Raw genomic sequence first — 13,039 nt, forward strand, 5'->3', positions numbered from 1 at the left:
CACCCAGCTAATTTTTGTATTTTTTAGTAGAGATAGGGTTTCACTATGTTGGCCGGGCTAGTCTCAAACTCCTGACCTCAGAAGATCTGCCCACCTTGGCTTCCCAAAGTTCTGGGATTACAAAAGTCTTAACAACTAAATTGCTTGCTTTTTTGAATTACCTGCTTTGTTGAATTGCAGCTTCTGACTGGCCAGAGGCTGTTTTCCAATCTTGCATCCTTTCTCTTTAGTAGTGCTTTAGATGATAGGATTCCAAATGGCGAACCAGTGTCCAACTATGTAAGAATTATTTGATGAGCTTGTTAAAAATAGATCCCAAGCTTCCTACACACAGATTCTGATTCAGTAGGGGAAGCCAAGAAATGTGTATTCTCTCTCTCTCCCTTTTAAAAAAATTCTGTTTAGACAGGGTCTCGCTCTATTGCCCCAGCTGGAGTACAGTGGCACACTGCACGATTCACTGCAGCCCCCACCCCCAGGCTTAAGTGACTCTCCCACCTCAGCCTTCTGAATAGCTGGGACTACAGTTGTGAGCCACCAGGCTCAGCTAATTTTTGTACTTTTTGTAGAATCAGAGTTTTGCCGTGTTGTTCAGCATGGTCTGGAGTTCGTGGGCTCAAGTGATCCTCCAGCTTTGACCTCCCATAGTCATTACTTATAGCTGTAATCCCAGGTGGCTTATACCTGGGATTACAGATATAAGCCACCACGCCCAGCCAAAATATGTATTTTCAAAATGGAAACCTCCCAGATGATTCCCTACACACCCCAGTTTGGGACCATTGCTTTAAACTTTGCAAAATACCTCATGGGCATTCATTTTCTTATTCATTCTGAAGCAACACATCCCTCCATAAGCTGTTTTTCCCCTATCTTTCTTTATATGGAAAAACTGATATTGAGAGAGATGAAATGTCCTGTCCAAATTTACAGGGCAAAACTAGGAATTCAAACTAGTTCCTTTCATTCAAAGTGGTGTTCACTGAGGGCTTGTTCTGTATCGGGCATTGTGCTGAGGTCACTGATATAGAGAAGAATGAGACATGGCCCTCACTGCTGCCTCTCTTTTTCCTTCTAAACAAACCTACAAGAAGGAGATTGGTTTTTCTTTTTTGAAAATGGGCCATTGACTTAGCAACTGTAAAAATGAAAGCAAGTGCTTATTTCTTTTAAAATTATTACCACATTACTAGTGACCAGGCAGCTGGAGATAGTATGGAGTAAAATTCAAAATCACTTCCCGCAGATGATGTTTATTTGTTTCTTTTATTCATTTACTAATCATTTATTGTACCTCTACCAGCTATTAGGTTTGTGTCAGGGTAGCTTGGAAGGACCCTCTTATCACTTGCCTCAAATAGACACCTAAGTAAAAACTTGCTACAAGGATCTTATAATTCCCTGGGCCTCTACCACTGTAACTGTCTCTACCCACTAGACTCTCCTATATTATACATGAAGGAGCTACTGACTGTACTGTTAATAGTTGCCTTTTAAAGGTTTTATAAATGATTTGGTACATAGAAGTGGACATTCACCCACTGTTAGTAAGAGAATAAATTGCTACAGTATGTATTTAGGGCAGTTTGACAGTTTTATCAAAAACCTTAAAATGTTCATATAGTTTTTGACCTAGCAATACTTCTTTTCTAACCCAATAAATAAAAATGTAGGTGAAGACATAAGGTCACCTGAATGTTGTTCCCAGTATTCTCATTGTCAATACTGAGTTTAGCTTCATCCATGTTAATATATAAACCTATTTAAATGGGTTTCCCTGTCTCTTTCCCTCTATTCCTTCCTTCATACTGCAGCCAGTGTAATCTTACATTAATACAATGCAAACCTCATGGCTTACTCTTCTGCTTCAAGTGCTTTGCTTCTTTTATTCATAGGATAAGGTCTTAATGTGGCTTCTAAGATTTTACATGATAATTCTTCATTCTTTTGCCCTCTTTCACTGTTTTATTTTTCCCGTTTCTGTTTCTTCCTCCAATTCTTACCCCTGCCCAGTTTGTACCAAGCTGCTCTTCATACCTAGATTGCATCCCACTCTCACTTATCATCTTTATACTTGCTGTTGACACCTCTATAATACTGTTTCATTTTTTCTAGTTGTAAGTTCCATGAGAGGGCGGCCTGTGTCTGTCTGTTCTTAGGTTTTGGTTTCCTTCTAAAACCTGACTACACTACTGGGTGTAATCATTATTGGCTACATTTTCTTACTTTTAGAGATAATTTACTCTGTTAGGGAAAGTACATTTCTTGGCTACATCATGTTGCTTAGTACAAAGTTTCAGAATGTTTGAAATCAAAATGAAGTGAATTATCTAACCATTCTAAGTGTAACTTCTACATCTGTATAAAGATATTCGGTCTCTGAGTAACAGAAACTACAACGTCGCCAGGCGTAAAGAATAAATGACTTCATCTCACATACCAGGAGGCATCAAGATTTTTTAGTATAGTAATTCAGTTTTTACCTTAAGGATGTCATTTTTTCTTGTTTGTTTATTTTTTTTTATTGGGGGGAGTTTGGGGAGGAGGATGTAGTTCTTTCTAGCTCTCCTCTCTGCCTTTCACTGCATTGGCCTAATCTTAAGATGATCGCCTTAGTAGTCATGAGATGACTGCTCTCAGTAATGGAGGCAACATACTTAAATCAACAGGAGATTGGCTTTTCTTTCTGAGAAGCATCTCCTTGTCTCTCTTTAGTCCAAATTGTTTTTTCTTTGTGTGTCCTTGAGTCAGTCAGTGGTAGAGAGGATGAAGGTGCCATGATTTTTTTAGATGGGTCTTGTGTGAGTAGAACGGATGCTGGGAAGCCACCCAGTATCCACCACGATTTCTCTTTTATGAGTGGGGAAAAATCACAGTAATACTTGGCTGGACATTTCCCTTAAAGGAAAAAGTTTCCAACCAGACTTCTTTTTAAGATTTTTTCCAATCACCAAAAAAACAAAAACAAAAACAAAAACCCTAAGAAATTGTCTACGTAGGTAACCATAGAATCTCTTCCCCCACTTTTTTCCCTTCAGATCCAGACATTTAACGTGGATGCACCATGCCGGACCGTGGAAGATTTAACGAATGGGGTTGTGATGGCCCAGGTTCTTCAAAAGATGTAAGAGTAAATTGCTTATATTTATCTGTATTCTTACGCATGGATATTTATTGGATTACAAACATGGATTGAAAAACAAAATGCTTACATGAAACTTGTGTAGAGTAAGACCCGTAGGCAGCAGCAGCAATAGTTTTGATGGCATGTACCTGTTAGGTATAGATTGGGTTGCAAGTTTAATAAGGACTGTAATTGTTTAGTGCCCTAATGGTTTTAGCAGAATTATTTGTTCTTGTGTTTTTCTGTTTAAGCTTGGCAGAAATTTTCATGATAGTGGCCAGATTTTGTTGTTATAGGAGACTCTAAGATGCTTACTCCATCTTTAAAATTTTGCTCAAATGTCATCTCATCAGAGACACCGGCCTTGGGTACCCATATAAAATAGCAGTGACAGTTCCCTTATACTCTCTATCCCCCTTAAGCTTTTGTGTTCTTCTTTCAAGTTTGTAACACCATCTGATATACCATGTAGTTGGTTGTTCATTTATCTGCCCCCAATGCCCCCAAACACATATACACAGAATGTAAACTGCACATGGAGCCAGGGAATTTGTTTTCACTCTTGTATCCAAGCAACAGCCAAATGCCTGGTTTTACGTTGAACTGTATAAAATTCCTTTTCTTTATAGGTCAAAATGGTCAAAATCAGCAGTTCTTCCTTGCATTGTGGGTGCTTATGTTTGTTGAGTGACTGTAGGAAGGGGTATTTGTTTGGGATATATAAAATATATCCGATTCTTCTAAGTACTTTGAAAACATAATTATTATGAAATTGATATTATATGACTATCAGCTTTTGACCTAGGCATTTTTAAAAATTATGTATGAATTTAAGAAGTAATTGGGTTTGTTGTAATTTGCAGATGCTTTTGTATTTTGAAGACATGAACGCTTGTCAGCCTGATGATTTAAAAAGATTTACATATCACTAGCTGGGTTGCCCTGCATTTCTGTTGAAAATCAGTGTCATTATGAAATGAATTATTGGTTTACTTTGCAATTCGCTACATAAAGTTGCCATAGACCTCAGCACTTTGACAGGCCATGGCAGGAGGATTGCTTGAGTTCAGGAGTTCAAGACCAGCCTGGGCCACGGAATGAGATCCATCTCTACAAAAAAAAAAAAAGGCTGGATGTGGTGGTGCACCCCTGTGGTCCCAGAAGCTACTAGGGAGACTGTGGTGTGAGAATTGCCTGAGCCTGGGAGTTTGAGGCTGCAGTGAGCCCTGGTCAATCCACTGCACTCCCAATTCTAAAGGCAAACAGACAGATGATCTGAAATGTTGCCAACATTTCAGATCATCTGTCTGTTTGCCTTTAGAACTGGGGACTCATGTTTGAACACTATAGCTTGTTTTTACTTTCTTCTATAACTTAAAATGCATGGTACATTTTTCCAGATACATAGGCACACAGGTTTTTTAGTGAAGCTCAAGAAAGCTCATTGGAAACGTGGCCTGCTCTGGTTTGAGCACTCTGAAAAGAATAATCTTGCCATTTTTATGGTCACCTCTGAGTGGTGCCCTAATTTTAGCTTTCCCACTAAAGTTCTTTTTTTTTTTTTTTTTTTTTTTTTTTTTTTGTGAGACGGAGTCTTGCTGGGTTTTGAGGCTGGAGTGCAGTGGCATGATTTCGGCTTGCTGCAATCTCTGCCTGCTGGGTTCAGGTGATTCTCCTGCCTCAGCCTCCTGAGTAGGTGGGTCTACAGGCATGCACCACCATGCCTAGCTAATTTTTGTATTTTTAGTAGGGACGGGGTTTCAGCATATTGTCCAGGATGGTCTATGTGTCTTGACCTCGTGATCTGCCCACCTCGTCCTCCTAAAGTGCTAGGATTACAGGCATGAGCCACTGTGCCCGGCCTCACTGAAGTTCTTAATAAAAATTATTTGAGTGTGTGGGCCTAGCTAAGTGAACTTTGCAGGTATATGTCAATAAATGAATTTTTTGCCTAAGCTAGTTTGTGTAGGATCTTTATCACTTAGAGAAACCAGAAGAAAGAAAGTGTATGTATATTGTTTTATCAAAACAAGATTTCAGGAACAAGACAAGGATGTCGACTCTGCTACTTCTGTTCAACATAAGCTTTACCAGAACAATGAGGCAAAAATTAAAATAAGATAAAAAAGTAAAAGGTATCCAAATAGGAAAGGAAGAAGTGAAATTGTCACTGTTTCCTGACAGTGTGTGATGTTGCGTACAAAAACCCATAAAGACTCCATAAAAAAAACTGTTAGACCTGGTAAAGGAATATAGTAAAGTGGCAGGGTACAAAATCAACCTACAAAAATCAGTAGTGTTTTTATGTACCGACAACAGACTATCTGAAAAAGAGATCATGAAAACAATCCCGTTTATAATAGCTACCAAATTAAATAAAATACTTAGAATACATTTAACCAACAAGGTGAAAGATCCGTAGATTGAAAACTATAAAACATTGATGAAAGAAGTTGAAGTATCCAATAAAGGAAAGATATTCTGTGTTCATAGATTAGATAAATTATTGTTAAAATGTCCGTACTAGCCAAAATGATCTGCAGATTCACTGCATTCCCTATAAAAATTTCAGTAACCTTTTTAACAGAAATAAGAAACAAAGCTAAAATTCATATAAAACGGCAAAAGACCCCAAATAGCCAAAGCAGTCATGAGCAAAAAGAACAAAGCTGGAGAAATCTCACTACCTGATTTTAAACTATATTGCAAAGCTATGGTAATTAAAACAACGTACTACTGGCATAAAAGTAGACACATTGACCAGTGGAACAATAGAAATTCCAGAAATGAACCCATACGTCTATAATCAGTTGATTTTCCACAAAGGTGCCACAGACACACAATGAGAAAAGGACAGTCTCTTCAGTAAAGGGTGTTGCGAAAACTGGGTATCCACTTGCAGAAGAATAAAGTCAGACCCTTATCTCCCCCGACATGCAAAAATCAACTCAGAATGGATTAAACATTTAAATCTACCTCCTGAGGCCTGGCGTGGTGGCTCACGTCTGTAATCCCAATACTTTGGGAGGCCGAGGTGGGTGGATCATGAGGTCAAGAGATTGAGACCATCCTGGTCAACATGGTGAAACCCCATCTCTAAAAATACAGAAAATTAGCTGGGCATGGTGCCGTGCGCCTGTAATCCCAGCTACTGAGGAGGCTGAGGCAGGAGAATTGCCTGAACCCAGGAGGCGGAGGTTGCGGTGAGCCGAGATCACGCCATTGCACTCCAGCCTGGGTAACAAGAGCGAAACTCTGTCTCAAAAAATATAAAAATAAAATAAAATAAATAAATAAATATACCTCCTGAAATTGTAAAACTACTAGAAGGAAACATGGGGGAAAGCTTTTTGACATTGGTCTGGGGGATGATTTCTTGAATTTGACCTTAGAACAGGCAACAAAAGCAAAAATGGACTAATGGGATTACATCAAACTAAAAACTTATGCATGACACTGGAAACAAGCAACAGAGTGAAGAGACAAACTACAGATTGGGAGAAAATATTTGCAAGCCATACATCTAATAAGAGGTTACTATCCAGTCTATGTAAGGAACTCAAACAACTGAATATAGAGAAAACAAATAACTCAATTTAAAAAAGTGTGAAGGACCTGAATAGACATTTTTCAAAAGAAGATATACAGATGGTTAACAAGCATATGAAAAAATACTCATCACTGATCATCAGAGAAATATAAATTAAAACCACAATGAGTTGTCGCCTCACATCTGTCAGAATGGCTGTTATCAAAAAGATGAAAAATAAGTGTTAGTGAGGATATAGAGTAGGGGAACCCTTGTACACTGTTGTTGGGAGTGTAAATTGTTACAGCCATTATGGAAAACTGTACAAAAAACTAAAAATAGAATTACCATATGATCCAGCAATCCACTTGTGTGTATATAGCCAAAGGATTTGGAACTGGTATGTTGAAGAGATACCTGCACTTCCACATTTCTTGCAGCATTATTCAGGGTACCGAATTTTTGGAAGCAACGTTAGTGTCTATCAGGGAATGGATGGATAAAGAAAATGTGGTGTATATGAACACAATGAAATACTATTTGGCCTTTATTAATTGATTGATTGAGATAGGGTCTCACTCTGTCACCCATGCTGGAGTATAGTGGATTGACCAGGGCTCACTGCAGCCTCAGACTCCCAGGATCAGGCAATCCTCACACCATAGCCTCCCTAGTAGCTTCTGGGACCACAGGGGTGCACCACCACACCCAACCTTTTTTTTTTTGGTAAAGATGGATCTCACTATGTGGCCCAAGCTGGTCTTGAACTCCTGAGCTCAAGCAATCCTCCTGCCTTGTCCTGTCAAAGTGCTGAGATTAAAGGCATAAGCCTTCATGCCCATGCCCCAAAAGAAGGAAATTTTGTCATTTTCAACAACATAGACAAACCTGGAGGACATTGTGCTAAGTGAAATAAGCCAGGCACAGAAAGATAAATACCGACTCACTTATGTGGAATCTAAAACGATTGAACTCATAGAAGCAGAGATTAGAATGGTGTTTACCAGAGGCAGGGGGCTGAGGGGAATGGGGAGGTGACAGTCAGAGGGCACAAAGTTTCAGTTAGGAGGAGTTCGTTTCTTTTGAGAATTATTGCAAGGCATGGTGACTGTAGGTAGTAATAATGTATATTTCAGAATTCCGAGGGAGCAGATTTCAAATGTTCTCACAATAAAACATAAAAATTGGAGGCAGTGGATATTAGTTTGATTTAATCTGTCCACATTGTATATAACAACAACATTTTGTACCCATAAGTATAGTTTGTCATTGTAAACTTTGAATTTTTTTTCATGAATTGAAGTAAACAAGATCATAATATACATTTTGTTTTAGAAAGTGGTCTTTTGGTTTACCAGAGTCTTGTGGGCATATTTCTTATTAATGCTTAGTTTTCAACCTTTCTTTCTTCCTAGAATGCCTTCCTTTTTTCCTTTTGTTGAGATACATTACATACAGAAAAGCGTTCTACAAAGTGATAGTTTTGTGTGTATGTGTTGCATATCTCCTGTAACCTCCTCTCAGGTTGAAATACAGAACATTTCCAGCTCCTCCCTACTCAATAACCTCTATGCCAAAGATAGCCATGATTCTCACTTCTGTGCCATTAATTAGTTTTGCCCATTCTTGAATGTCTTGTAAGTGGAATCATATAGTGTGTACTCTTGTGTTTGTCTTAAATTCAGGATAACGTCTGTGAGATTTATCCAGATTGTTATCGAGTGTCTATTTTAAATAGTTTTATGATATACACAACCTCACCAACATTAGTTTCTTCTCTGTCAGTTTGATATTTATTGAATGGCTACTTTGTGTCCAGCATTGCTGATACAGCTGCCAGCCATATAGACATGATACCCACCCTCAGGAGGTTCATAAGTGGGGAAGACAATTAAATTAACTATGAGAACAAAACTGCTGTTGTATCAAATGGTACAGAGAAGCACACAGTGTTATGAAAGTTCACACAAGGTACATTTTTAACTTAGTTTAGAAAGTTATGAACATTTTACCTGAGAAAGGTAATTTAAATCTAAGTCACAGATTTCTTCACGGTAGGAAGAGCTTACTCAAAGGCCCTGTAGGATGTTGGAATATGGTGAGCACTGCTATGGAAAGGTGTGAGTGGTTAATGCACAGAGGGAGGGTATGGAACAGATTAGGATGGAAAGGTAGATGGAGCCAGATTGTGCAGAGGCACGTCTTTATTCTAAGGGCCGTAAGAAGCAGTTGAAGGCTTTGGTGGGGAGTGGAGGAGTTGACAAGTTGGATTTACATTTTGAAAAATATTCTAGCTGCAGATTTAAAATGAATTGGAAGAGCTCAAAGTGATGAGGGATAATTAGAAAGAAGTTTGTAGTAATTCAGAAGGGAGATTGTGGTACTTTGGACTAAGAGGTGCTAAAGAAGATGAAGACAAGTGGGTGGACTCTAAATGATAAATAAAATCAGCATATTTTGATGGCTGATATGGGGGGAGTTGACTTTTAGGTTTTTAACTGAAGCAAATACACTGAAGAGAGTATAAACCACTGATGTTGGAACACTGAAAGAAGATCTGCTGTGGAGGGAAGCTTGATGTGTCATGAGTGTAGTTTAGGGGACATCAAATCTGAGTGGTATGGAGAAATAAAAAGGAAACGTCAAGTTGGTAGTTGTACTATACAGGTCTAGAGTTCAGAAGAGGAGTCCAAACTGGAGATACCTTTTTGGGTATCTCTTAATTGAAGCTATAATTGTGGATTAAATCACTTTAGGGGAGAGTATGAGGCAAAAAGGAAAAAATGTGTAGCCTGAGCCTTGAACTTTGGCCTTTAATAGTTGGGTCAAGCAGCAACTGGCAGAGAGGCCAGAGAGGTAGTAGGAAAGCCAGGTGAGCGTGGGTACCAAAAAGAGGATTTTACTGGAAACATCAGTCCTTTTCATTTTGTCTGAGCTGACAGGTGGAAAGCTACATCATTTTGTAGTTTTAGGAGAAATTTTATGAAATGCGAATGGATCTAAGTTTGCCTTTTGTTAGTATAATTTTTTATATGTTTGGTCTTTTAAATTATTTTGTTTGTTTTATCTGCTTTACAGCTTTCAGAATTTTATTGCTGTTGACATCTCTCTCATTGTTTTTGTTTATACAGATTCATGTCCTCTACTTAGTTTTTTAAAAATTGATAGACTTTTTAAGAGCTGTTTTACCTTCAGAGTGAAATTGAGTGGAAAAGAGTTTCAGTATGGGTTGGTGAAAAGGTTCTGGAGATGGGTGGTGGTGATAGTTGCACAACAGTGTGAATGTATTTGATACCACTGAACTGTGCAGTTAAAAATGGTTAAGATGGTAAATTTTATGTTGTGTATATTTTACAATTTTTAAAAAGCTTTTAAAATGTGAGCAAAAAAATACAGTGAGTTCCCACATCCCCTTTGCCCACCATACACTGCCTTCCCCCACCACAGTAGTGAATTTCTTACGATAGATAAACCAACACTGGCACATCAATACTGCTCAAAGGCCATCATTTACATTAGGGTTTACTATTGGTGTTATATATCTTACAGGTTTTGACAAATGCATGTCATATGTCTACCATGGTAGTATAACACAGAATAGTTTCTCTGTCATAAATATCCTCTATGCTCTGCCTATTCATCCCTCGTTCCAAACCTGGGAAACCCTAATCTTTTTACTTACTGTCTGCATAGTTTTGCCTTTTCTGGAATATCATATAGTTGGAACCATACACTATGTAACCTTTTCAGATTGACTTCTTTAACTGACAGTATGCATTTTAGGTTCCTCTGTGTCTTTTTGTGACTTGATGGCTCATTTCTTTCTTTTTTTTTTTCTTTCTTCCCAAGTGGGGATGACATTTCTTTTTTTTTTTTTGAGACGGAGTTTTGCTCTTGTTACCCAGGCTGGAGTGCAATGGCGCGATCTCGGCTCACCGCAACCTCCGCCTCTCGGGTTCAGGCATTTCTCCTGCCTCAGCCTCCCGAGTAGCTGGGACTACAGGCGCACGCCACCACACCCAGCTAATTTTTGTATTTTTAGTGGAGACGGGGTTTCACCATGTTGACCAGGATGGTCTCGATCTCTTGACCTGGTGATCCACCCGCCTTGGCCTCCCAAAGTGCTGGGATTACAGGCTTGAGCCACCGCGCCCAGCCAAAGTTTTTTTGTTTTGTTTTGTTTTGTTTTTTTTGAGACAGAGTCTTGCTCTGTTGCCAGGCTGGAGTGCGGTGGCATGATCTCTGCTCATTGCAACCTCCGCCTCCCAGGTTCAAACAATTCTCCTGCTTCAGCCTCCTCAGTAGCTAGGATTATAGGTGCCTGCCACCACACCTGGCTAATTGTAGTTTTAGTAGAAACGAGGTTTCACCATATTGGCCAGGATGGTATCGATCTCCTGACCTCGTGATCCACCTGCCTGGGCCTCCCAAAGTGCTGGGATTACAGGCGTGAGCCACCATGCTCAGCCTTGCATTTTCTAAATTTTATATGCAAGCACTGGTCTGCTTTCTATCATTATAGGTTAATCTGCATTTTCTAAATTTTATATAAATGGATTCACACAGTATGCTTTGAGGGAAGAAGTGTGACTTCTTTCATGTATAATTTTGCGATTCATTTGTGTAGTTACCTGTATTAATAGTTCATTCATACATAAAAACAAACAAAAACATAGTCAAACATTTCCCGTCATATGGATATACCATGGTTTATATATCCATTCATCTGCTGATGAACATGTGGGTTATTTTCAGTGGCTATTACAGATAAAGGTGTTGGGAACATTAGTGTACAATTCTTTGTATGAACATATGCTTCAGTTTTCCTTGGGTGTATTCTGTTCTGCCTAGGAGAGGAGTGGCTGGATCATATGGTAGGTCTATGTTTAATATTCAAGAAACTGCCAAACCGTTTCCAAAGCCAGTGTAACGTTTACATTTACATCAATAGTGTATAAGCATTCATGCTGCCCCACAGTCTCACCAACACTTGCTAAGGTCGGTCTTTTCATGTTAGCCATTCTAGTGATTGTCTAGTGGTTTTAATTTGAATTTCTGTAATCAGTAATGATTCCTTTGCCAGTCACTAAAAAAAAGAATTTAAGTTCATTGTTGAGCTGTAGAACAGGTAGTCTTTGCTCCCTTCTAAATTCCTCAGATAAGGAGTTTTTGTCTCCAGGGCCTGTCCAGTGGTCACCAGGTGATTTTTGCTTTCCTCAGTCTCTACAAAAATATAATTAGCAGGGCATCGTGGCACATGTTTGTCATCCTAACCTCCCACTCATGGGAGGCTGAGGCATGAGTCTAGGAGTCTGATTGTGCCACTGTATTCTAGCCCGGGCGACAGAGCTGTACTCTGTCTCAAAACAAAACAAAACCCAAAAAACCTGCACTTGTCAGAACTACCATGATGTATGTGCTAATTTTAATAGTCCATTACCAGTTCTTCTCTTAACCTGTCAGCATTATTTGATCATGTTTATCTCACTTTTAAATTTGACTTCCAGGATACTGAAGTGGTTCTTCAGTAAATCATATTTGCTCCTGAGAACCTTGCACTAGTGTCCCATTTCACTCAGGCTAACAACCAAAGTACTTACAGTTGTACATGAGATCCTAAGTGATGTGGGCCACGTGTCACCACTTCCGCCTCATTCACCCAGCCTTCTTTCCCACAGCGACTCCCTGGCTCATTTTGGGCCCACCAGGCATCTCCTGCCTAAAGGCTTTTGCATGGCAGATCCTCTGCTTCTTCATCAGATGTTCGCATCCCGCTCTCCTCACCACCTTCCAGCCCTCCAACCTTGGTCAGTTTTTCAGTGGAGTCTGCCCTGCCCAACCTCTTTAATATTGCCACCTCTTCTTATCCTGCCCTATTGTAGGTGTACAGAAAATATTTGTTGAATAAGTGAATATGGAATTATACAATTCAACTGTAAAATTAAAAGAAAAATTTTTTTTTGGCCTTTGTCTTCAAGAAGGGTTTACCACTCTTGTTTTCCACCAACATTTTCACTGACACCAATTGAGTGCCCTGTAGTTCCATTGGATTCTGATTGTTAAGCAACTGAGTTAGCTCAGACTCCACAAGTGAAGGGCATAGTCCTTCAATTCTGACAGGAACTACCCCAGAATTAGTAATGAGAAAAGAACTTTTATCTGAGGAATGAGTCCTTTTAAATTATAAGACCCAGAGAGACTTTTTTTTTTTTTCCTGAGATGGAGTCTCTCTCTGTCGCCCAGGCTGGAGTGCAGTGGTGCGATCTTGGCTCACTGCAACCTCCGCTTCCTGGATTCAAGTGATTTTGCTTCCTCAGCCTCCCGAGTAGCTGGGACTACAAGCGTGTGCCACCACGCCCAGCTATTTTTTTTTTTTTTTTAATATT

At 39.3% G+C, this 13,039-nt stretch overlaps 1 protein-coding gene across 2 annotated transcripts in view; it reads left to right on the forward strand.

The window, feature by feature from the left end:
• HOOK3 (hook microtubule tethering protein 3) overlaps window positions 1–13,039 on the forward strand; it is a 137,302-nt gene that overhangs the window by 5,008 nt on the left and 119,255 nt on the right. For both annotated transcript variants that reach the window (XM_064370005.1, XM_012476023.3), the window contains exon 2: window positions 3,039–3,124. In XM_064370005.1, the coding sequence (XP_064226075.1) occupies window positions 3,039–3,124 (86 nt within the window). The remainder of the gene's footprint in view (window positions 1–3,038; window positions 3,125–13,039) is intronic.

The sequence above is a fragment of the Aotus nancymaae genome, unplaced genomic scaffold, assembly GCF_030222135.1.
Source record: "Aotus nancymaae isolate 86718 unplaced genomic scaffold, 86718_ANA_hifiasm-v0.15.2.pri h1tg000097l, whole genome shotgun sequence".
Taxonomy (NCBI): Eukaryota; Metazoa; Chordata; class Mammalia; order Primates; family Aotidae; genus Aotus; species Aotus nancymaae.